The sequence below is a fragment of the Dreissena polymorpha genome, chromosome 4, assembly GCF_020536995.1.
Source record: "Dreissena polymorpha isolate Duluth1 chromosome 4, UMN_Dpol_1.0, whole genome shotgun sequence".
NCBI classification, from domain to species: domain Eukaryota; kingdom Metazoa; phylum Mollusca; class Bivalvia; order Myida; family Dreissenidae; genus Dreissena; species Dreissena polymorpha.
This window is the reverse complement of record NC_068358.1, coordinates 63,635,924-63,662,386: the sequence shown is the minus strand read 5'-3', so window position 1 is coordinate 63,662,386 and position 26,463 is coordinate 63,635,924. Positions and strand designations below refer to the sequence as shown.

Below are 26,463 nucleotides of genomic sequence, written 5' to 3'. Positions count from 1 at the left end.
GAGTTAATCAGAAAATCAATGTTGAACAGCGAAGTGCATTCAAAAAGAAAAAGGAAGCATACTGTACATAAAATAACTGTACGAACATAATGATGATGTTAATAAAATTTATACATCTGATCAGTTAAGTTACTTTGTTTGTGTTGTACATATAAAGTACAGTGGAACCCCTCTAAACCGGACATCCCCGGGACCGAGAGGAAATTCCGGTTTAGAGAGGATTCCGGTTTAGAGGGGACATTGAATATTTTACTTTCAGAAGGTCAATTACATAGTCTAATTTGGGGGAAAAAACACTTTCAGCAAATTGTTATAGTTTATTTACATATAACATTCATTCATACTTCATCACAATATAACAATACATGTCACTTAATCTGTTGTTTCGAAAGCAGAACATAAATCAAACAGTGCACCCTGAAAAACAAACAATGGTATATGTATGCATTTGTTAGTTTAATTTAGTTCCTTTTTACACTGAAAAACATGTCAAGAACGACCAGTTTTTTCAAACTACCACGCATAATAGTCTTCTCCACCTTGTTTATCATAGCCTGAATGGCTTCCTACATCAAAAACAAAACACACTAAAGAACTCTTTGTTTTTTATCAGTAATTATAATCAGTACTAACACCTCTATTGATCGATATGTACATCACAGAACAAGTATCTTTAAATTATTTTGCGATATTTACAGTTTGCAAATTTTTCGACCACCTTTATCAATTTCACGCGTCTTTAATCCGCTTTTCACAACTTGTTGACACTAGGTCTGAGGTGCGATAAACCAACCCTGAGCGGTTTAGAGAGGTACAATTATGGGATGGAATAACCTAATTTTGATCCTAAGAATGACCGGTATTCGGAATTGAGGGGATTCCGGTCTTGAGGAGATATTTTACGCATGGTTTTATAGGAAAAAAATTTGGACCGGACAATTTGTCCGCTTTAGAGAGGATTCCGGTATAGAGAGGATCCGGTTTAGAGGGTTTCTACTGTATGTTTTATTAACGAAAAGATGAAAAACGCTCTGAAACAGCTTGAACAAGTGGAAATGGTACATTTTTTCCAGGCTCAAATAAAATTTGCAGATTTGAAATTCAATGTGTTATATTTCAACTCACAAAATTATAAACTCCATAGACTCCCAATAAAAGTAATTCCATATTACAACATGCATAGACAGAGGTATTTGTGAATACTATGACAACCTGTTGTTGTGACTATTACAGTACCGTGTGGAGTCCATGATGCTCCGTGTTGCTAAGCCCATGAACTACATCCCAGCCTCTCCCAGCGTGCTACAGCGTGCCCGTATGAAGGCGCCGGAGTGCATTCCCCTGACTTTGGAACCAGAATCGAGATTCTACACTGATCCAGTGATCATCTTGGATTTCCAATCCCTGTATCCCTCCATCATGATTGCCTATAACTACTGCTTCTCGACTTGCCTTGGACGCCTGAAGTGGTTTGACAAAGCTCAGTAAGTGAAATTTGTATATAAATCGTCGACTCACCTAAATTCGCGACTACCCTAGATTCGCGGATTTTGTTTATGTCACATGACCGGTAGCAAGATTTGTTCATGCGCATGCGCAATCGTGAGAAAATATTAATTAAATGTTTACTCAATTGGAACGAAATTTTTTGAAAAAGATGTGTTTAAAACAGGTAAAACTTATGAATTAAAATTGATTAGCCTAAAAACCATTTTTCCTTAACACCAATTATATCCGATAATTGAATTTAAAATATTTTGTGCGAAAATCAAATATGATTTTTAGTTGTTGTCTACTGTTGTAGTACGACTTCCATATATGGCGCTGTTACGCTCCTATCACGAATGAGGCCAAACAAAGTTTTATTGTGCGTTTCTTAGAACGTGAAAATTGAGCTGATTTTTATACGCCCGTATAAAATACGGGACGTATTATGTGAAACCCCTTGGCGGGCGGGCGGGCGGCGGGCGGGCGGCGGGCGGAAGGCATCACTTTGTCCGGACTCTAATTCAAATTGTATTCATCCGATCTTCACCAAACTTGGTCAGCAGTTGCATCTAGTTGATATCTAGGCCAAGTTCGAATATGGGTCATGCCGGGTCAAAAACTAGGTCATAGGGTCAATAAGTGCATTTTCAAAGGGGCCACTTTGTCCGGACTCTATTTCAAATTGTATTCATCCGATCTTCACCAAACTTGGTCAGCAGTTGCATCTAGTTGATATCTAGGCCAAGTTCGAATATGGGTCATGCCGGGTCAAAAACTAGGTCATAGGGTCAATAAGTGCATTTTCAAAGGGGCCACTTTGTCCGGACTCTATTTCAAATTGTATTCATCCGATCTTCACCAAACTTGGTCAGCAGTTGCATCTAGTTGATATATAGGCCAAGTTCGAATATGGGTCATGCCGGGTCAAAAACTAGGTCATAGGGTCAATTAGTGCATTTTCAACGGCGCCACTTTGTCCGGACTCTAATTCAAATTGTATTCATCCGATCTTCACCAAACTTGGTCAGTAGTTGCATCTAGTTGATATCTAGGTCAAGTCCGAATATGGGTCATGCTGGGTCAAAAACTAGGTCAAAGGGTCAATTAGTGCATTTTACTTTGTCCGGACTCTAATTCAAATTGTATAAATCTTATCTTCACCAAACTTGGTCAGTAGTTGCATCTAGTTGATATCTAGGCCAAGTTCGAATATGGGTCATGCCAGGTAAAAAACTAGGTCATAGGGTCAATTAGTCCATTTTCAACAGCGCCACTTTGTCCGGACTCTTATTCAAATTGTATTCATCCGATCTTTACCAAACTTGGTCAGTAGTTGCATCTAGTTGATATCTAGGTCAAGTTCGAATATGGGTCATGTCGGGTCAAGAACTAGGTCATAGGGTCAATTAGTGCATTTTCAACGGCGCCACTTTGTCCGGACTCTAATTCAAATTGTATTCATCCGAAACTTTTAAACAACTTTTTATCCTGCGTCAAAGTGGTATGGGGGTATATTGCTTATTTCCAAAACAAATACATCAATCATCAGTGTATCATCTCCAATGGCACACGAATCGGGCGTATATTGCTCCGTCATGCGGCGCTCTTGTTCTTTTTCTATTTTGTCGTTATGGCCATCCCTAAGCCTTGTCAGAAGAAGTATAGACTTTATTCGCCCACTGTCTTGATAAATGCTTACACAGCTGTTAAGTAAGAGAATGTGTCCGTTCTTAGAGCCTCCAAAATATACAGAGAAATGGTAGACCATGTCTGCATCGGACCCACTGAAACTACTGCACCCCTGTCAGAGTGGTCTGGAGATGAGATAATTTTTTTTATGAAATTAACAATGTACATATGTAAATATTTAATTGTTATTACTTGTTGGACTTTTCTTATAGTTTGCATAAGCACCAGAAACTAACGTTGCCTGTTTACAATAAGTTAATTTGGCCTTATTGCTCAAACTTTCCATGAATTGTTGTATGACGCCATACCCGCGAATCAAGGGTAGCAAAACAAAATGGCTGATGCTTAAACAAAGAATATATTTAAGACTTTTAAAAACAGAGTGTTGAATTTATATTGGAGCAAATCAGCGAGGGATGTATTTATTTTAAAGGGTGAGTGTTTGTTATTGCTGTTATTTATATGTTACAATTTAAATATTGACATTAAATGTTAAGGTCGCGAATTTACGGTAATCGAGGATAACAATTCCCAATGTCCACATTTCTCCTGCTTTTAACTGATTTCCTTCGATTCAATTCAACTGCTTTTAACTGATATCCTCCTATTAAAATACACTATTCCACTGCTTTTAACGGATTCAAAAAGTTCTTAACTTTGCTCGATCTATTAAGAAATAAAGACATAAAGGGAAGGCTGTTTCAGGGGGAGAGGGGGGGGAGGTAAGATATTTTCCAAGATCTATATAATGTAGAAATAAAGAGAGATGATTCCAAAATCACACCCCTGTGAACTGATAACAAAAATTATATTTGAATGTAAAATAAATGTTATCAAAGTGAGCTTAGCTTATTATCTATCATGCCATATAAACACATTTTTAACACTTTTTACTTAATTTCATGACATGTACACAAAAAATAATACATTTTTGGTAGAATACATTATTAATTTCAACATAAAAGCGTTATGTACTATAACAAAGTAAATATTTGCTTCGGCTGAAACAAACATCTCTGTATTCAACAGAAGATAATTATTTATACATGTGTGTAATTATACAGCTTGTTGTTAAATGTTGTGCAAAAGGACCAAATATGTGTTTCATGTTTCTTATAGTGAAGGGCCTATAGAGTTTGGTTGTACCTCCCTGAAGTTGGAGCCATCTGTTATCAAGGTAATTTATATTGTCGTCATCTAGAAAACTCAATAACTTATATTGCATAGGATCCCTTAACGTGAACAAATACATATTTGGATCTTATATATATTTGGATAAGATATTAATGTTCAGATTTAAGCATGGCTGTTTAAAACATCCCAAGATAATTCTTGTTACATACATGCTTATTGCTGCATTTTCATGCAATTTCAGAAACTCTCTGACAAGGTTTCAGTGTCTCCTAATGGTGTGGTGTTCTGCTCACAGGACGTTAAACGTGGAGTCCTACCAATGTATGTGCTAGGGGTAGTTTTATGTAGCTTTCAATTGTGTGCTTGTGCCATATCAACAAATGTATTGCAAAACATGAACTTGATCAACGCGAATGTTGTCCACTTGTCATACTTGGCTGTGATCTAAAGGGCATGTTCAAAATGTAAACATTTAAACAGATTTATGTTAATTACAAATACATTGTACACATATTTGAAATGAACAATATAAAGAGAGTCTTGTGTATGCACCAGCTTTTAATGAAATAAAGAAAATCCTTTATATTTTAAAATGAGCTTTAATCTCTGTAAAAACAGAGCATTGCCTGATTTTCTGTAACTTTGTTTGTTATTTGCTGCTCTCATAGAAAGATAAACATGGTCTTTCTTTTCTGTTGCAGAATGGTGGAGGAAATTCTCAACACTCGACTGATGGTTAAAAAGGCCATGGGAAGTTACAAGGATGATAAGGTATGACTGTGTTTGATATGATAATATTTGTAGATTTGTAATATAATATTAAAAATTGAACACATCATAATCACAAGAAAACCATATGTTCACCTTTTAACAATGTACATGAAACTCATATTTACCTCTATACAATTATTTTCATTCTAAAGTTACCTTAATATCACGAAAAATGTGTGATGTTGCTTGCCAAATAATGCACTGTTACAACCCGCAGGGGACAAAAATATTTCTATACATTACAATTTTCACTTGTCCTGCAAACACATGCACTTGTCCTTTAAATATGTGTGAAATAAAGATTGCAAAGATCTGATATGACTAATAAAATTCTTGGTCAGACAGTGATGGATACACTACAAAATAGTTTGTCATTCTCCATTTTCGCCAACAAATATTCATCAAACCATGCATTTTGGACAGTTTGCGAACGTTTGGTCTTATTGTACACCAACTGCTGTGTTTTCCTTTTTTCTAGTGCTCGCGTGCTTTCCGTTTTGGACGTTTGAACATCGCCCCCTTTAAAGAACGCTCATATGTCAGACATTTTTCAGATGAAATTCAGACTGCTTTAAAACCGTACTTCGCAGTAAAATAATTCTTTAAAAATTAATACTAACAGCGAATGCAGTCGGATGGTTCCCTGTCAACATGGACGCGCAAAGTTTACACCAAAAAGCCAATATTTACTCGGGGAAACAGTCTTGCATAACAACACGCACTTGCTGTATGAAATTTACAATTACAATTTCCGGTTCATTCGCGTTCTACTTTCAGAATAGATATTCTTTAAGAAAGGATTTTATTTAATGAAAAAGAGTCTTACTGGTAAAAAATACATATTTTAGCTTCATCTTTTTTTCACTCGTCCTGTAGGACGAGAGCTTTAGGGAAATTCACTTGTCCTTTCAAGATTTCACTCGTCAATACAAGCGGAAGAGTGGAATTTTTGTCCCCTGAACCCGTTATACAATAAACCCAATTTACAATAAAATCATAAGAACTAATAAATTTTATTGAAAAACAGGTTGCAGCGTCTTAATGCAATTTTATATTTATATAACAACCTGTTTTTGTGATAAATCCGTTTTGCAATTAATGAATCACACATGTACTAATTGATTTAAATTTATTGAAAACTGTGAAAACAAAGTCTAAAAAATGTCTTATTTATGTATTTTCTTTTTAGCTCACCTGATTGCTCAGGTGAGCTTTTGTGACCGGTCTTTGTCCGTCGTCTGTCCGTCCGTCCGTTCACATTTGTTGGTAAACACTCTAGAGGCCACATTTATTGTCGGATTATTATAAAACTTGGTCAGAAGCTTTGTCCCAATGAAATCTCGGTCGAGTTCGAAACTGGGTCGTGCTGGGTCAAAAACTAGGTCACTAGGTCAAAAAAAGAAAAAACTTGTAAACACTGTAGAAGTCACATTTCATGCCCAATCTTCATGTAACTTTGTCAAAATGTTTGTCTCAATGATATGTTGGCTTAGTTTAAAAGTGGTTCAGGTCAGTTGAAAAACATGGCCGCCAGTGGGCGGGGCAGTTTTCCTTATTTGGCTATAGAGAAACCTTGTAAACACTCTAGAAGTCACAATTTTTGCCCAATCATCATGAAACTTGGTGAAAAGATTGGTTATATATACATCTCAGGTGAGTTTGCAAATGGTCCCGATCGGTCAAAAAAACATGGCTGCCAGGGGGTAGGGCAGTTTTCCTTATGTGACTAGAGAGAAACGTTGTGATCAAACTCTATAGAAGTTACATTTTTTGCCTAATCATCGTGAAATTTATTGATTTCTCTGACAAGTTGGAAAATGGCTCAGAAACATTGGTTTTATTGATATCTCGAACTGGTTCGAAAATGGTCCAGATCGGTGAAAAAACTGCTGCCAGTGGGCGGGGCATTTTTCTCTCTATGTATTATAGTGAAAACATGTGAACACTAGAAGTCACATTTTTGGCCCAATTTTCATGAAATTTGGTCAGAACATTTGTTTCCTGGATATGAGAGTTGAGTTCGAAAATGTTTCCGGTCAGTTGAATAACATGGCTGCCGAGGGGGGGGGGGGCAGTTTTCTTATATTTATGTAGTAAAAAAAGCTTGTGAACACTCTAGAAGTCACATTTTTTGCCCAATCATCATGAAACTTGGCTGAAAAGATTGGTTATATATACATCTCAGATGAGTTTGCAAATGGTCCCGATGGGTCAAAAAAACATGGCTGCCAGGGGGTAGGGCAGTTTTCCTTATGTGACTAGAGAGAAACGTTGTGATCGAACACTATAGAAGTCACATTTTTTGCCTAATCATCGTGAAATTTATTGATTTCTCTGACAAGTTGGAAAATGGCTCAGATCGGTGAAACACACATTTTAGCTCACCTGATTGCTCAGGTGAGGTTTTAGGATTGGTCTTTGTCCACCGTCCACCCGTCCACATTTGGTTTGTACACACTCTAGCATTCACATTTCTCAAGCATTCTTTTTCAAAGTTTCTGAAAGATCTCAGTCAAGTTTGATAATGAGCAAAATCACATAATTAATGCCATAATTATTGCCCTTAGATTGTCCAAATTTTCATTATATTATACAAAATCCTTGTAAACACTCTAGAGGTCACAATTTTGTTTCAGATTTTATGAATCTTTTTCATAATATTTATTATGCCCCCCTTCGAAGAAGAGAGGGTATATTGCTTTGCACATGTCGGTCGGTCTGTCGGTCGGTCCGTCCACCAGGTGGTTTCCGGATGATAACTCAAGAACGCTTCGGCCTAGGATCATAAAACTTCATAGGTACATTGATCATGACTCGCAGATGACCCCTATTGATTTTGAGGTCACTAGGTCAAAGGTCAAGGTCACGGTGACCCAAAATAGTAAAATGGTTTCCGAATGATAACTCAAGAACGCTTTTGGCCTAGGATCATGAAACTTGATAGGTAGATTGATCATGACTCGCAGATGACCCCTATTGATTTTCAGGTCACTATATCAAAGGTCAAGGTCACGGTGACCCGAAATAGTAAAATGGTTTCCGGATGATAACTCAAGAACGCTTAGGCCTAGGATCATGAAACTTGATAGGTAGATTGATCATGACTCGCAGATGACCCCTATTGATTTTCAGGTCACTAGGTCAAAGGTCAAAGTCACAGTGACCCGAAATAGTAAAATGGTTTCCGGATGATAACTCAAGAACGTTTATCCCTAGAATCATGAAACTTCGTAGGTAAATTGATAATGGCTGGCAGATGACCCCTATTGATTGTCAGGTCACTAGGTCAAAGGTCAAGGTCACGGTGACCCGAAATAGTAAAATGGTTTCCGGATGATAACTCAAGAACGCTTATGCCTAGTATCATGAAACTTGAAAGGTAGATTGATCATGACTCGCAGTTGACCCCTATTGATTTTCAGGTCACTATATCAAAGGTCAAGGTCACAGTGACCCGAAGTAGTAAAATGGTTTCCGGATGATAACTCAAGAACGCTTAGGCCTAGGATCATGAAACTTGATAGGTAGATTGATCATGACTCGCAGATGACCCCTATTGATTTTCAGGTCACTAGGTCAAAGGTCAAAGTCACAGTGACCCGAAATAGTAAAATGGTTTCCGGATGATAACTCAAGAACGTTTATGCCTAGGATCATGAAACTTCGTAGGTAAATTGATAATGGCTGGCAGATGACCCCTATTGATTGTCAGGTCACTAGGTCAAAGGTCAAGTTCACGGTGACCCGAAATAGTAAAATGGTTTCCGGATGATAACTCAAGAACGCTTATGCCTAGTATCATGAAACTTGATAGGTAGATTGATCATGACTCGCAGTTGACCCCTATTGATTTTCAGGTCACTATATCAAAGGTCAAGGTCACAGTGACCTGAAATAGTAAAATGGTTTCGGGATGATAACTCAAGAACTGCTAATGGCTATGATCATGAAACTTCATAGGTACATTGATCATGACTCGCAGATGACCCCTATTGATTTTGAGGTCACTAGGTCAAAGGTCAAGGTCATGGTGACCCGAAATAGTAAAATGGTTTCCAGATGATAACTCAAGAACGCTTAGGCCTAGGATCATGAAACTTCATAGGTACATTGATCATGACTCGCAGATAACCCCTATTGATTTTGAGGTCACTAGGTCAAAGGTCAAGTTCACGGTGACCCGTAATAGTAAAATGGTTTCCGGATGATAACTCAAGAACGCTAATGCCTATGATCATGAAACTTGATAGGTAGATTGATCATGACTCGCAGCTGACCCCTAATGATTTTCAGGTCACTAGGTCAAAGGTCAAGGTCACGGTGACCCGTAATAGTAAAATGGTTTCCAGATGATAACTCAAGAACGCTTATGACCAGGATCATGAAACTTCATAGGTACATTGATCATGACTGGCAGATGACCCCTATTGATTTTCAGGTCACTAGGTCAAAGGTCAAGGTCACAGTGACAAAAACATACCCACACAATGGCTGTCACTACAACGGAGAGCCCATATGGGGGGCATGCATGTTTTACAAACAGCCCTTGTTTTTGTAAGCAAAGTTTGATGTTTGGTAAGGGGGGTCAACTCAAAATATAGGTCACCAGGTCAAATCTTACATAAACAAAAACACTCCATACGCCAGAGTTTTGGTTCAATAATGATGAAACTTGACCAGGATGTTTGTCTGGACAATATCTAGGTCAAGTTTGACGTTTGGTAAAAATTGAATGAACCGACTTCTCTCAGGTGAGCGAACTAGGGCCATCTTGGCCCTCTTGTTTAAAATAAGACTTCAGTATAAGTGTCTACCAAAAAATTTACTACATTGAAAGTGATCAATTTCATTAGCAAATATGAAAAAACAATACAGATTGTGTATTTCACCCGAAATTATTGCAAAACTGTTTTTAACAGTGAACCCATGTTTGTTTCGAGTTTATCTCAATACACTGTAACTCCAATATAAAGCGCTCCGTTATAACGCTGAATCCAATATAACGCGGAGGGTGCTTGGATCCCATTTTTTCTTCAACCTTCCATTTTATTTCTGATTCAAATCCGTATAATGCAACTTCATGTATTTTCAGACAATTCAAAGATGGCGGCAATCACAGTTATGTTGATTGCTTTATTCAACCGTCCGTTGAACCGATTATAATCGCCTCGAGGTTAAACAACAGCGACAGCTAATTGGTGTTTATCTGTTGTGTAATGTCAATAAAGGTGTGAAAAACTCGCGTGTCAGTGTTTATTACATGTATACCTCATCAGAGCGGTTCAGTGCGATAATTTCCATAAGTTCAGTGCAAGCCAGATAATTATACAATTCAAGTAATTCAAAACGATTGAAACATTCTTTCTTTGATATGGTTGCAGTTTGACTATATTAAATGAGCGGCTGTGAAATATACTGCCTACTGTATAAAACAACTTTTTCTGTCATTTTATTATCATTCTAGTATTATGTCATTTAATCTCTTTCAGTTCGTTTATAAGAAATTAAATAATGCAGACGATTTATTTACATGCGAACGCAGTGTACCGGCAATTGTTAACAGAGTTTCACTTTCATTTTCGTGCGGTATCAGAAAGTCCCCGGGAAACTAGTTTCTTGCATGCGTATGACGCAATATAAAAAAAATTTGTATGTTAGTCGTATTGCATTCAATCTAAATTTAAAGTTGCTCGTCCAATGAAAGCTCTGCCCCATAATGCACTGTACTCTTAACCAGGGTTTTTTTTCCTTCTTTGGGACCCGCCGAAAATCGGCCCTTTCCCCTCGGATTTTTTTTCCCCTCAGCTGGTAAATTTTTCCCTAGATTTCATTTTCCCCTCCCAAAAAAAAAAAAAAAAAAAAATTCTATTTTTTTTTATACCTTTTCATATATAAGTTAACCTGATCCACTGTAGAAACTAGAAAAATATTGCATTATTAAATTATCTGTTGCCTTGAATTTGTTTTAAAAACAGTAAAATATGTTAAATTGTCTTATTGATTATTTTAGACTTTCCTTATTTTCCCTAAAATCCGGCTTTTCGCAGGTTATTTCCCCAAAAATTCAACGTTTCGCGCGATTTTTTCCCCTCTAAAAAGGCCAGGCCCTTTCCCCAAAATCAGATAAAAACCCCTGTCTTAACACTTCTGAAAATGGCATATATGCGTACGGTTGTGTTTACGAATTTCTTAAACATATATCGTCATTTATGTTCAAGATTATTATTTTTAAGTGATGTTGCAATTTTATTGGATTATCGGATAAATGTGCACATAAGAAAAGCGGTACATGTATGTATACTGTTATCGAAACAATTCGGTTTATATGCATGTATTTGGGTCAACACAGCATGGCAATATATATACATGACCTATATTATAGGCTATTCTATATCTGTTTTGTTTATAGCGCCCTGCAGTAAATGAGCTCAAAACCTATAACGCGTATCCGTTATAACGCTGTTTCGCGGCTTGGACCCCATTGACCGCGCTATATTGGAGTTACAGTGTAATTGATTATTCCTTTATTTTTACCTGACAGTTCATTTTGTTCAACCATTCAATTTGATGAACAGCATTTCAATTTTAGACCTTGTATTGGTCAAATTAAGACTTTTAATTCTTTAATTCTAGACCCTGAGTCGGATGCTCAATGCCAGACAGCTCGGCCTGAAGTTGATAGCGAATGTCACCTATGGCTACACAGCGGCCAACTTCTCAGGTCGCATGCCTTGCATCGAGGTCGGAGACAGCATCGTACGCAAGGCCAGAGAGACCCTGGAACGGTCCATCCGATTGGTCGAGGAGACACCTAGGTGGGGGGCAAAGGTCGTGTACGGAGATACCGACAGGTATTCTTCTTTCTTGTTAATTAAAAAGAACGTCATTGTATTAATCAGTAGTGTGATTTCTCCTCCTATCAGCTAATGTCCTCCCTTTCAATGGCTGGATCTATATGCACATGAAGAGTTTAGTTGAACTGGATGGGTAGGGCATTTTCTTCCCCTAAGGTGGCTCTTCAATTACACCCCTATTAATTAATAAATTTGAATTCTATATGAGTGATTTCAAGTAAACTAGTTATGTTGTTACAGTGTAATGAATATGGTGCCTGCCTTGCATCCTGAAGGTCCTGGGTAAGATTGCCTCTTTGGGAGCATTCTAGGTGGATTACAAAAGCAACCAATTACTGGTTCTTACCAGAACACGGCTTGAAAGGAATTCTACAAGTTTCAAACTTTATGCAGACAAAGATTAATCCTCTCAAGTCAAGTGAATTTCTTTGCTTCTGCATAAGACATTTGTTGAATCTTTAATACATGTTTAATTTGTTCTCTATTGTATATTTTGGAAGCGGTCTTTAATTAGGACTTTTTGTTATAAAGAATTAGAATTTCTGTTGTACTTTTTGTATCTCAGAGTGCATGTACATGTATGCATGATATGGGATCTCCTACATAGCTGTATTTCAGATTTCTGTTACTTTTTTAAATCACATCTTTTTGGCAGGTACAAACACTGACACTTTTAATGTTCAAAGGGCAGTTTCATTCAAATAGTTATAGTAAGTATGTTATGTGATTTTTACAAGATTTCAAATGGATCAGCTTGGTTTGGTATCACTCAGATCAGCGAGTTTTACTTAATCTAATCTACTTATTAAAAAATATTGTAACTTGTATGTTTCTTTTTCAGTATGTTTATTCTGCTGAAGGGAAAAAGCAAGGATGAAGCGTTCAAGATTGGTTATGACATTGCCAAAACAGTTACCAACATGTTTCCCAAACCTATCAAATTGAAGTTTGAAAAGGTAACCCTATTTTTATGCCCCCCTATGGAGTTGGAGGTACATTGCATTAGTCAGTCTGTCCTTCTGCAGGTCCATCCATCCTTGCATCATGAAGCTTGTTTTTTTAAGTCCTCTTTATTTGCTGGGAGAAGCTGGCTGAAATTTTTACTGATCATTAAATTTAATTTGTAGATGTTCTTTTAAAAAATTGAATACAGGCTGCGAGGCTTTTTGGAAGACTCAACACTTTTTGTGAGTTTTTCTCAATATAATATATGGTCACATGAAGCTTGTATTTTAATGCCCCCCTTTGAAGAAGAGGGGATATATTGTTTTGCACATGTCGGTCGGTCCGTCCACCAGATGGTTTCGGGATGATAACTCAAGAATGCTTAGGCCTAGGATCATGATACTTCATAGGTACATGGATCATGACTGGCAGATGACCTCTATTGGTTTTCAGGTCACTAGGTCAAGGTCACAGTGACACAAAATAGTAAAATGGTTTCCCGATGATAACTCAAGAATGCTTACGCCTAGGATCATGAAACTTCATAGGAACATTTATCATGACTGGCAGATAACCCCTATTGATTTTCAGGTCACTAGGTCAAAGGTCAAGGTCACAGTGACACTGAACAGTAAAATGGTTTCTGGATGATAACTCAAGAATGCTTATGCCTAGGATCATGAAACTTCATAGGTACATTGATCATGACTGGCAGATGACCCCTATTGATTTTCAGGTCACTAGGTCAAAGGTCAAGGTCACAGTGACTCGAAATAGTAAAATAGTTTCTGGATGATAACTCAAGAATGCTTACGCCTAGGACCATGAATCTTCATAGGTACATTGATCACGACTGGCAGATGACCCCTATCAATTTTCAGGTCACTAGGTCAAAGGTCAAGGTCACAGTGACTCGAAACAGTAAAATGGTTTCCTGAAGATAACTCAAGAATAATAAGGGCTAGGATCATAAAACTTCATAGGTACATTGATCATAACTGATGACCCCTATTGATTTTCAGGTCACTAAGTCAAAGGTCATGGTCACAGTGACAAAAAACGTATTCACACAATGGTGCCACTACAACTGACAGGCCCATATGGGGGGCATGCATGTTTTACAAACAGCCCTTGTTGTATTTTCCAGTCTTCTTTAACTAATTGTATGATCTCGCTCACACTGTTACAAGTGATTAACATAAATGTGTAGATAATTGTTAAGAAAGTAATTTTTCTGAAACGATTAATGGAAGATTTATGGCCCTTTTTCTGGTTTTCTACTGTAGAATGTATTGTCCCATTATTGGTGTTTTCAACTTGTCTTTTAATACTGGATGGATATTGCTCAAACTTTCACCGTTGAATGACCTCCATTTGTAATTGATCGTAAAAAAAGGAATTTGGCAGAGATGGGTTTTTAGAGAATTATAAACCTTTGTCTGTTTTTCCACTCTAGAACATAGCCTCACAATTTTATGATTTGAAGAATTAACATCAGGTTGAATTTCTCTCAAAGTTGAATGACATTAATGTGTAGGTGATGGTTAACTCATTTATGCCTAGCGTCTAGAAAAAAGGCCTTGGCAAACAGCGTAGACCCAGATGAGATGCCGCATGATGCGGCGTCTCATCAGGGTCTGCCCTGTTTGCTTAAAGGAATTTCTGTAAGAAATATTCTAAATATAGAAATAAATATACTAGACATCCCTAATTTTGGAAATAAATTGATCCAATTTAGAAGGATGGGAGTGTCCACTAGGCATAAATGGGTTAAGCAAGGAAGCCTGACTGCAACCAGATTTGGCTGAATGAAGGCACTTTGTCTTTCTGTCTAGTGTAGAATAGAATGTGTCCTAACATGTGCCTTGGAGGCATCAGTATCTCTTTAACATTTCTCGATTTACATCTTATTGACATTAAATATTTTATGTTCTTTTAAAGTGAATAATTTATATATAAACAAGTTTTAACAATAGACAATTTTTAAATCTTTGGATAAAATTTTGATAAAGAAAACAATATGAAATTATTTTTATCCCCTGCCATAGGCGGAGGGATATTGTTTTGGCGTTGTCCGTCCATCCGTCCTTCCGTCCGGCACTTTTGTGTCCGGAGCCATATCTTGGAAGTGCTTTGGCAGATTTCATTGAAACTTGGTATGAGTATTATATTGATTAGAGGATGATGCCGCCAAATGGAATTGTACACCATCTGTTAATAACGGAGTCATGGTCCTTTGTATCTTGAAAAAATGCTTTTTTGAGTGTCAAATATAACACTTTTTTGTCCAGAATATATTGGCGGGGGATATCAATTCAATGAATTTGCTTTTTTTTTATTGTATCCTCTGTACATTTTTGGGCATATAATTAAAAGGTTTTAAGTTAAAATTGTAAAATCGGCAATACAAAATTTAAAGTGGTCTTTAAATAAGAATTCGTTCCAATACTAAAGATGAGTAAAAATGATGTTCTACATGTTTAAGGTTAAGCAAATAATGTTCTACATGTTTTCAGGTGTATCTGCCATGTGTGCTGCAAACCAAGAAACGCTATGTGGGCTTCATGTATGAGACCCCAGATCAGAAAGAACCTGTCTATGATGCCAAGGGAATAGAAACCGTTCGTAGGGATACATGTTCAGCTGTGTCAAAGGTATAAATTTCATGGAGTACACATTTCAAGAAATTGTTGGCTTTTCTACACTTTATTTTTTGTAATCTTTTTGTGAACAGTAGAAGATTAAGCGAATTTATTTGTTAAATCTGGCTAATGTTTACCTGTTAATGACCTTTATGCATAAATATGTTATAAAAATAATTAACAAGTGTGAGAAGATACTAAGAAAAAAAACAACTAAATTCGTCTGAAGCACTTGGGAATTATGGCACCTGAAGAATAAAAACATTTTGCCTTATTTACGTTTTCTGTCATTAAACTCAAATATAGTATATATGATCATTATTAAACTTGTTCAAAATAATTGTGTGCATAAATCTCAGCCAAGAAAAATAACCAGTCTGATTGTCTGAAGAAGTTGTAAATGATTTCCCTTTGGTTATTGATAATTAGCTTAAATAATGTTGTCTATTTTCTTACTCAGGATAAATGTAACCAAGACCTTTGAGCACGCATATTTTGTAACATCTGCACTCTTGGATTTACTTTATAACCTATTTTAATAGCTTAATTACGTTACCTGCTATCATATGCTACTCACCCCGAAGGATCGTAAATAATCCGGAATCTTTCTGTCCAAATAATCCCACACTTTTCATAAACCCGTCGGTCAAGGTCAGAACGGTCACATAGTGCCGTGTAGCCGTATAACCAAAACGGGATATTACCCAGAATTCACTCTTATTCCGGATGCGTTATACAAAGGCCGACATTTTTGTTATTGACTTAATTGTTGCTTCTGTTTCGCTGGATTCTTCTGTTTAACAGAATAGAGAAGTTTTTGTATTGTGTTAAAACATTCTCCGTATATATATCCGTTTATTTCTGTATTGTTTTGTGTATTTGTTTGTTTGTTCAAGGCAAAATATGCCTCAAACACGTGGCTCATGTGGACACATAAGGGCAGCATGGGACAACCATGGTAGCTGCCTGTCGTGTGCAGGATGTACCCAGGATAACTGCTGCCCTTTCTGTGAGCATTGGTCTGCAGATACCTGGGCCATCAAGCGTCGACCTTTCAAGAGTCGTAGACGCAACATGCATAGTTCAGATCAAAGTAGGAAAAGTTCCGTTTGTCGGGACTTTTCACCACACTATCTTGACCATATGCAACCAGGAGATGCCATGCATCGGTCCTTGCCCGGTGACGACACCGGACAAAATTTGCTCGGTCCGTTCATCGGGAACGACAAGTTGACCAGTCCGGAGACTTCACCGGTCAACATTGACCGGTCCGGTCACGGGTCATGCTATTACTGGTCCGGTCATTGACTGGTCCGGTCACCGGTCATGCTATGACCGGTCCGGTCAACCGGTCATTGACTGGTCCGGTCACCGGTCATGTAATGACCGATCCGGTCACCAGGGTACCGGTCTGTGCCACAGACCTTTCCGGTCACCGTAGATGTTGACACTACCTTGTCAGTACTCCACAAAGGTAGACGCAGCCGCGTTTCTACTGTGAGTCACAGACGTAAACGTGTAGTGTCTGATGTTTCCGGCTACTCCTCCACCTCGGGCTCGTCGTCGTATGACTCATCGTCTACTTCAACTAGCCCTCATCATTATCGGAGGGGACGTCGTTCACGCTCACCGAGTGTTTCTCTGCATAGATTGCCTCGTAAAGAGCGATCACGCCAGCGCTCTGGGAGACGTTCGATCAGGAAACATCATTCCCAGCGGCGCCGAACAGTGTCTCGGCATCGCAGGGATAAGGGATATAGACCTTCCTCTATTAGGCGCTCTCGGACTCCTAGGTCCCCTAGTAGCTCCTTCTCTGAGGAATCTATTGACACCCTTCCACGTGTGTCGGCCTCTATTTTGGCCACAACACACACATCAGCCGTTCCTACAACCACTGAGCATAATTTGTATTCAAATACTAGTTTGCATACATATCAGGCTCAAGGTACAGGGGTTAATCTAACCACTTCGGCTGCGCTTTCAGCCCCACGGGTCTCTTCCACATTGCATAGAAGTATACCCCAGGCTGCCGCTACACCATCAAATCCCAATACTTTGTGGATCCAACAGTCGCCGGGAATCTTTGTCCCTTTTTCGACTGATCCTTTACCAGCGACCTCTGGTATTCAAAGTGAGTCTGCTGACTTGATCTCTGATAGACCTAACTCACCAGCTATATCTTTGATGGTGCCGGAAAATGATTTTCTCATGATAGAAGCGAATGAATCTATTATTCCTACTTCTGTATCCACCGGTTTCAATTAATCCAATGCTCCCGCAGACGGTTCGATTGAGACGGGTTCGGAGTCTAATGAGGCCGAACTTTATTATTTGGCCTCCATCAATCAGGTTTACGAACTAATGTTCAATACCTTAGATGAGGACTTCTGCCCCTGCCCTTCCTTGTCTCAAGATCTGCAGTTACCGTTACAGAACAGGTAGCCTGCAGACGAGAGCCGGATAAGTAAGGTGGATCTACGCCTTCCTATTGGCTCTTCCACAATGGCTGTTTTCCAGTCACTTGAGCCAGCCAATATGCCTTTGCCATCTCCATGGAAAGCCCCTAAGGAGCTGATGGAGCCTAAACAGATGGACGGCGGGAAAAGTTATAAGGCACCGGTACCCGACCCTTCTACCGGTTTGGACCTTTCCAAACTTCCGGTTCCTGATGCTGACAATAGTAAGCTGTCACTTACAATGCCTTCATCTTCTACCCATACAGCAGTCCCTCTTTCCCTGTTGGAAAATTGGGAGCTGAGAGAACGCCGTTCCATAGGTCTGGCTAGCCAGCTAGATCTCATGGCAGCCACAGCCTTAGACTTGGTTTGGGAGCTCTCTGATTCAATCCCAGAGGAGCTCCGGGCCTTGTTGATACATCTTTCACGTACTACGCAGTGTTTATCTCACAATGCTGCGTCATCTATGTCTGAGATGTTAAGGCTTCGGAGAGACCTCATCCTCTCTTCCTTGCCCAATAATTTCCTTTTGGAAACAGGCGTTAACTCCCTTCGAACTGCTCCACTAACAGCAGATTCTCTTTTAGGAGGGAGGATACAGTCGGCACTTACTGCTGATCGTGAAGATCAGATACATGCCTCCTTAGCTAGGAGCAACTCTGGCCAGGGCCCTGTGGTTTTTAAGCGCCCTGCTTCTAAGCCCCCAGGAGCCCCACCGGCCAAGAACGCTAAAAGGGACAGTTTCCCTACTAAGCGTCCGTCTGCTCCACGTCAGCCCACAAATAGGCCTCCTTTTCAGAACAGAACATCTTCCTATCGGAAGTCTTCTGTAAACCAAAATTTGAGTAAGGGCAAACCCAATGCGGACAAAAAGTCATTTAATCCTTCTTCCGGCAAGGGTGGACCTCCAAAAGGTCAGCCCAAGGTCATACCCTTTCTACCGCCACAACCTCCGATGCCGGAGGTACCAGTCGGGGCCAGACTTATGCACTTCGCAAATCGATGGCTCCAAATAACTTCGGACGCGTGGGTTCATTCCCTTGTCACACAAGGCCTCACTTTTCAAAATCGAAAAAAGGCCCCCACTCTCTCGTGTCCAAATAGATCTGGTATCTTCGCATCCACAACTTTCAGACTCCATTCTCGGACTCCTGGAAAAACAGGCGGTAGAAAAGGGTTCACGACCCTTGTTCTCCAGGATTTTACAGTCGCCTTTTCCTTGTTCAAAAGAAAAGCGGCTCCTGGAGACCAGTCATAGACTTAAAAGTGTTCAACACGTTTCTAGTCAAACCTACTTTCAAGATGGAGACTCCTGCCTTCATTCGGCGCTCCATCAAACCCATGCACTGGGGGGTTTCCTTGGACCTGGAAGATGCATTCTTCCATGTTCCTATCCATCCCAACTACCAGAAGTACCTGCCCTTCTCCTTTCGAGGCCAGGTCTACCAGTTTCGGGCGATGCCCTTTGGATTGGCCACATCTCCACGAGTTTTCACCAAACTCATGGCCGCAGTGGGCGCACACCTCCGATTACTCGGGGTTCAACTGCTTCAGTATTTCGACGATTGGCTCTTACACCAGCTCGATTGTCGACTGCTTCTGCTACACCTCTCTCTTGGAAGGAGCTCCTCTCTTTAGGACTCCTTCTCAATGTAGCCAACTCAGACCTCATTCCCTCTCAGGATTTCATATTCGTGGGAATGAATTTTCTGACCCACATCAATCGGGTCAGGGTCTCACCGCAACGTGTATCAGACCTCCTTTTGAAGGTCAGATGGGTGCTGTCCCAATCTCATATCACAGCTCAAGATTTCCTCTCACTCAACAGTATCCTGAGCTCTGTAGCAGACTTCGTGCAGTTGGGACGTCTCTTCCTACGTCCTCTTCAGCACTATCTCTCAGCTCGATGGAAATGGTCTCCAGACAATCTGCTAACACAGATTCCCATCCTTCCGTCCTTAGTCCCCCACCTTCAATGATGGCTAGACGAGGAGACCCAGTTGGCAGGAGTACCGCTTCTTCCCCCGCAACCTTCTTTACATCTCATAACGGATGCGAGCATGGAAGGTTGGGGTGCTCACCTGGAACCCCGCAGCCTGACATTATCAGGATTGTGGTCTCCTCAGGAGTCTCTCCTGCACATAAACAATCTTGAAATGCGAGAAGTCTTTCTAGCTGTTTCTCAATTCCAATCACATCTTCGGGACTCCTGTGTGATGGTATCGACAGACAACACATCAGTTGTGGCTTACATCCAGAAACAGGGCGGTACACACTCTCACTCCCTGTATCTGGAAACAATGAACTTACTTGTTCTTTGCAAGAGCCTCAACGTCTCTCTCTTGTCCAAACACATACCAGGTCGTCTCAACGCCCTGGCGGACGGTTTTTCTCGCAAACGCCAGTTACTTCCATCGGAGTGGACACTTCATCAGGAAGTGGCCAACCAGATATTCCTCACATTCGGTTATCCACTGGTCGACCTGTTTGCGACCAGAGACAACCACAGACTTCCTCTGTATGTGAGTCCAGTGTACGAACCAGCAGCGTGAGCGGTAGACGCGCTTTCGTTTGATTGGGATCAACTGGACGCTTACGCTTATCCCCAACCTCTTCTAATTCCCCAAATCTTAGGGAAAATCAGTGTGAGCTCTTGCCGGATCCTCCTGATAGCCCCTTGGTGGCCCAGGAGATCCTGGTTCAACGACCTTCTCAGTCTCCTGTGCGAATTTCCCAGGGAACTCCCGCACAGGTCAGATCTCCTATCTCAGAGAGGCAGACTTCATGTGGATCCAGACATGTTCCACTTACACGTCTGGCCGTTATCAGGCAATCCCTGCAGAAGAAACGCTTTTCTGTCAGGGCTTCAACACTCGTTGCCTCTGCAAGGAGAAAGTCCACCAGAGCAGTCTATGATGCTCGCTGGAAACTCTTCTCTAATTGGTGTGTGTGAGGGAAAATTGATCCCCTCAATCCCTCTGCTAGACGCATAGCGGATTTTCTAATCTATCTCTTTGATGATAAGAAACTTTCTCTTAGCTCCATCAAAGGATACAGATCTGTGCTTTCGCATACCTTGGCTTTTCATAAGTCATCACAAGTCTGTGCTGACCCAGCCATTTCGGAACTGATCCGAGCCATGGAACTTAAACGTCCTGTGTCTCGTTCTCTTACCCCCAAATGGGATTTGGCTTGTGTTCTTGGATCGCTTATTAAAGCTCCCTATGAACCCCTTAATCAGGCTTCTTTACAGTTCCTAACCTGGAAGACCGTTTTCCTTCTTACCATGGCTTCATCCAAACGTAGAAGTGAAATTCATGCTCTTTCTATCGAAGAAAGCCATCTTCGTTTTGATTCCTCCGATGGCTCTCTCACTTTGTTGTGTCAGCCAGGATTCCTTGCTAAAAATCAACTCCCCTCAATGGCTTCTAAACCCTTCAAGGTCCCAAGTCTTTCTAGAACTTGTGGAAATGAAGATGAAGATAGACTCCTCTGCCCTGTCAGGTCTTTGAAGTTCTATCTTAGTAGAGTTAAGTCTATTCGAGGTTCTCGCAAGAGACTCTTCATTCCCTTAAAAGGGGGGGACGATGTGTCTGCGGCTTCTATTTCCCGTTGGGTAGCCTCGACTATAAAAAGGGCTTACTCTTCTCTTTCTGCAAGGGATTCATCCCTTTTTAAGATTAGACCGCATGAATTACGAGCAATGTCGGCTTCGTGGGCATATATTAATCATACCCCACTCTCTGACGTGCTTCAAGCTGCTTTCTGGAGGAATCAGACCACTTTTTCAACTTTTTATCTTCGTTGTCTGGAGTGCCAACAGGACAACTTGTATTTGTTGGGCCCCCTTGTGGTTGCACAAACGGTAGTACCTTCTACGGCATAGGTATATTACGCTTATCCATGAATTAAGTTAATACCGTAATAATGAAGATTAGCTGAGAACTCGAGATATGGGTTCCGCTGTGATGGGGAAATTTTCGCGAACCTTCCCGCCGCAGCTGCAAAGTCAGCATATGATAGAAGGTAACGTAATTAAGCTATTAAAACAAATTTTTCTAGTAAAATTCATTTTAATTAGTAATTACTTACCTGCTATCGGTAAGTCCCACCTCCTACCCCGCTCTTCATCTAATATTTCATATTGTTTATTGGAATAAGAGTGATTCTGGGTAATATCCCATTTTGGTTATACGGCTACACGGCACTATGTGACCGTTCTGACCTGACCGACGGGTTTATGAAAAGTGTGGGATTCTTTGGACAGAAAGATTCCGGATTATTTACGATCCTTCCGGGTGAGTAGCATATGATAGCAGGTAAGTAATTACTAATTAAAATGAATTTTACTAGAAAAATTTGTTTTAAATGTAATAAAAAAAAAAATAAGTTCACCTTGAATTATATGCATGTACTGTACTTGGTCATTTTCAAATTTAAAAGATAATAATCTTTTAAAAAAGAAGGATTTCATAGGATATTAGTATTTCTTTAATCAAAGCATATTTATTGTATTTTAGGACTCTTGTTGGGCCAAGATTTTATTTTGCAATGTTTGTCTTTATGTGTGGAAAATATTTACAGCAATATTTGGGTATTACTAAAAATTGAAGTCTTAATAGAATTTCCTTTTGCAATATATTTAACTTTGTAGTTTTTGCCATTAGCACATGACCATATAATCAGACATGATTATAACATGTCTTTATAATCAGACATTATCAAAGCATGTCCTTTTAATGAGATATTATAAAGGCATGACCCTATAATCAGACATCATTAAAACGCATCCATATAATCAATCATATTAGACGTGCTCTGGGAAAACGGTGCTTTGTGCATGTGCATAAAATGTTTTCCCAGATTAGCCTGTGCAGGGTACATGGGCTAATCTGGGACGACACTGATTAGTAGAGACTTTCTCAAAACAAAAAAATCCATTAAAAGCTGAAAGTGTTGGCCCTGATAAGCTTGTGTGGAATGAAGGTTAATCTTGGACGAAACTTTACGCACATACATTAAGCCCAGTTTTCCAAAAACAAGGCTCAGGTAATCCATCCATCTTCCCCCAGATGCTGGAGCGCGCCATCAAGATCCTGTTCACAACCAAGGACGTGTCCCAGGTGAAGTCATACGTACAACGGCAGTGCCAGAAGGTGATGGAGGGCAGGGTGAGCCTGCAGGACTTTGTGTTTGCCAAGGAGTACCGCGGCATGCCTGGCTACAAGCCTGGCGCCTGCGTGCCCGCACTCGAGATAGCCAAGTATGTGGACCTTTAGGTTTTTTATGCCCCCGGATCGAAAGATCAGGGGCATTTTGTTTTTGGCCTGTCTGTCATTCATTCATTCATTGTGTGTGTCCCAAAACTTTGACCTTGGTTAGAGTTTTGCAATAACTTTTGCATTATTGAAGATAGCAACTTGATATTTGGCATGCATGTGTATCTCATGGAGCTGCACATTTTGAGTAGTGGAAGGTCAAGGTCATCCTTCAAGGTCAAATATATGGCTTCAAAGCAGCGAAATAGGGGGCATTGTGTTTCTGACAAACACATCTCTTGTTTTGTTGAGATGTGCCTAAAAGGTTGATTGATAAATATAGGTGTAATTACTACTATATATTCTCACTATGAACAATTTGAAATTTTAACCTTTGGTAACGAACTGTAACTATTAGTCTTTATATTCCACTCTTGAATTGAAATAAATAACTAAAAAATTGTGTTCAAAGCTTGCGTGTATGTCATTCAAACCTTACAATCTGTAACATTCTTAGAGATTTGCCTATCAGAACAATTTACAAAAAATTGAAATTACCATGCATTTTGGAAGGAGCATAAATGGCTTGAGCAAACATCTTTAAGTGCATTAGTTCAGTAATTAAACAAAAAATGTGAATGTCCTTAATTTTAGGAATATATTGATAATCAATACTTCAATCTTCTTAATTCTGTCTTAACTTAGACAAAATTGGTATCATTGATAAGATTTACAAGATTTTAGATTTGACAAAATTCATTACATCTAATTTCAGGAAAAGCATTCGTCAAGATCGCAGGTCTGAGCCACGGGTGGGCGAGCGCGTGCCATACGTGATTGTGTACGGCAGCCCTGGACTGCCTCTGATCCAGCTGGTGAGAAGCCCGTCGGATCTACTGGCTGATCCGTCACTGCGTCTCAATGCCGTATATTACATCACCAAGCAGATTCTGCCACCTCTGGATAGGTTCCTGTTTCTGTTGGGAGCGGATGTTTTCTCATGGTGTGTGGATTGGACAACTTTGTTTCAGTTTTTTATGTCACCCAGTCTATCCTGGGAGACATATTGTTTTTTTGTGTCAAACTTTAACATTGGCCATAACTTTTGCAATTTTGAAGATAGCAACTTGATATTTGGCATGCATGTGTATCTCATGGAGCTGCACATTTTGAGTGGTGAAAAGTCAATGTCATCCTTCAAGGTCAACGGTCAAATATATGGGGGACATAATGTTTCACAAACACATCTTGTTTTTGTGTATGTTAAACTGTTGTTTGTACTTTGAAAGTCAGGCTTTCATTTGATTATGTTTTTCAAAGGTCATCACAGAGCTGTGTTCCAAGGCTTACACAGACTTTAAACCTTCTTCCCATATATTCATGAAGTTGACTAAATTCCCCTTTAATAGGACAGTACTCTTATTTTGCGCTAGTTTTTTTTTCTAGAGATTACCTTCCCATTGCTTATTCCACCCTTTCTAAATATTTGACCTCAAAATGTGTACTTGTATTTTTAACCTGTCTTCTTTAATTTCAAAGCCAATTCACAGCTTTACACATGCTGTCTGCAATTTTAAGAAAAATAATTTAAACATTCAAAATTATTTCACAGTTTTGTTTAAGAAACTCTTAATTATTTTCTGAAATTTTAGTGATTATAACACATAATGTTTTCCATATATATCTATGCTTCTAGTGGTTATATTGCCTCTTTGTTTACACTGATATACAATGTGGTGCTAGGAATCTATAAGGACATTTCTGAAAATTGTTCTTCAATATGTGAACATGTAGATTTAAAAAAGGAATGTTTGGGCTCCTGAAAGGGCACAAATTGTGTTGTTTCCTTGTGTCCTGAGATAGCAAAGGGCTATGGGTTGAAGTCCCAGACTGGCTGCACAGTTTTCTCCCCCTTTTAGGGACCCCCTGTTTTAATCTTAGCATTTTCTCCTAGAAAATGTCATATTATTAAACATTGTCTAAATCTGTCATAATTGTGTTGTAATTTTTAACCCTTTATCACTTAGATACATATTTTGACGCATTTGTAGTCCCTAAGAAAGTTTAATTAAAGGCCTTTCTTACTAAATTCAAGTTTTAAATGCTTCATTTCCAATCCTTAGGTACTGATGAGCAGCAAACAGCATAAAACCTGAACAGACTGCAAGTAACTCGCAGGCTGTTCTGGTTTTTATGCTCCCCAAAAATTTATTTTTGGGGGAGCATATAGTCGCTGCTTCGTCTGTCCGTGTGTGTGTGGGTCTGTCTGTCCATGCACAATTTTTGTCTGGGCTATTTCTCAGCAACTAATGACCGGAATTCAATGAAACTTTATGGGAAGCTTTACTACCAAGAGGAGATGTGCATATTATCAGCAGGTTCTGGTCGGATGATTTTTCACAGAGTTATGGCCCTTTGAAATTTTCTATAAAAAAATCTTGTCCCCCCCAACTACTGTGCCCTCAAGACGTTACCTTTTATCTGAATATATAGTGCAATATTGTGACCAAAAATATCTTTGGGGAGCATCACCCGTCTCCGACGGTTTCTTGTATGCTGGTTGCTTAAGCCATTTTAACATTGCTTCTTATGGGGGGAAAGGGTCAAAGTAAGCATTGATCATGTTTTGCAATCAATTACAGGTATCAAGAAATGCCTCATTCTGCTGGGAAAGTTTCAATCATCAACACTGGTCAAGAACAGGCCAAAAAGGTATTCAACCTTGTTGTTGGGTGTTACATTGAATTTGGTATGAACACAACTCCTGTATTGTGTCTTATTTTGTGTTACTTTGAATTCGGTTTTCAAAAATGGTATTCTGTCCGTTTGTTGAGTGTCAATTTTAATTTGGTGGACAAAAACTATATTCTGCATTTTTGTTCTTTGTTACTGTGAATTTTTACAGACAAAAGCGTTACTCTGCTGTTTTGTTGCGTGTTACATTGAATTTGGTAGACAAAAACAGAATTCTGTCATTAGGTTGAGTAGTAAATTGAAATCAGTAGACTAAAAACAGGATTACTAGCCAACCTGGAAATCAGGGAAAACCTGAAAAGACTCACTTTTTCCAGTCAAGAAAAAGTCATGGGAATTTAGGAAAAGTTCCTGAAATCAGGGAAAAATCAGGGAATTTTGTTAGGTCAGACTTTCCCGACTTGTGTCGAAAAGTCCATACAATAAAAACAGCAAATCGATTCCTCTGCATGGCTATAGTGGCTTTTTAGTA

At 39.4% G+C, this 26,463-nt stretch overlaps 1 protein-coding gene across 1 annotated transcript in view; it reads left to right on the top strand.

Annotated features, from left to right (window-relative positions):
* The window catches only part of LOC127878475 (uncharacterized), a 143,340-nt gene that overhangs the window by 112,730 nt on the left and 4,147 nt on the right, over positions 1 to 26,463 (top strand). The window contains 10 exon segments of the mRNA XM_052425001.1: positions 1,234 to 1,484; positions 4,297 to 4,354; positions 4,553 to 4,632; positions 5,013 to 5,082; positions 11,716 to 11,933; positions 12,778 to 12,892; positions 15,398 to 15,535; positions 23,052 to 23,242; positions 24,013 to 24,240; positions 25,880 to 25,949. Of these exon segments, the coding sequence (XP_052280961.1) occupies positions 1,234 to 1,484; positions 4,297 to 4,354; positions 4,553 to 4,632; positions 5,013 to 5,082; positions 11,716 to 11,933; positions 12,778 to 12,892; positions 15,398 to 15,535; positions 23,052 to 23,242; positions 24,013 to 24,240; positions 25,880 to 25,949 (1,419 nt within the window).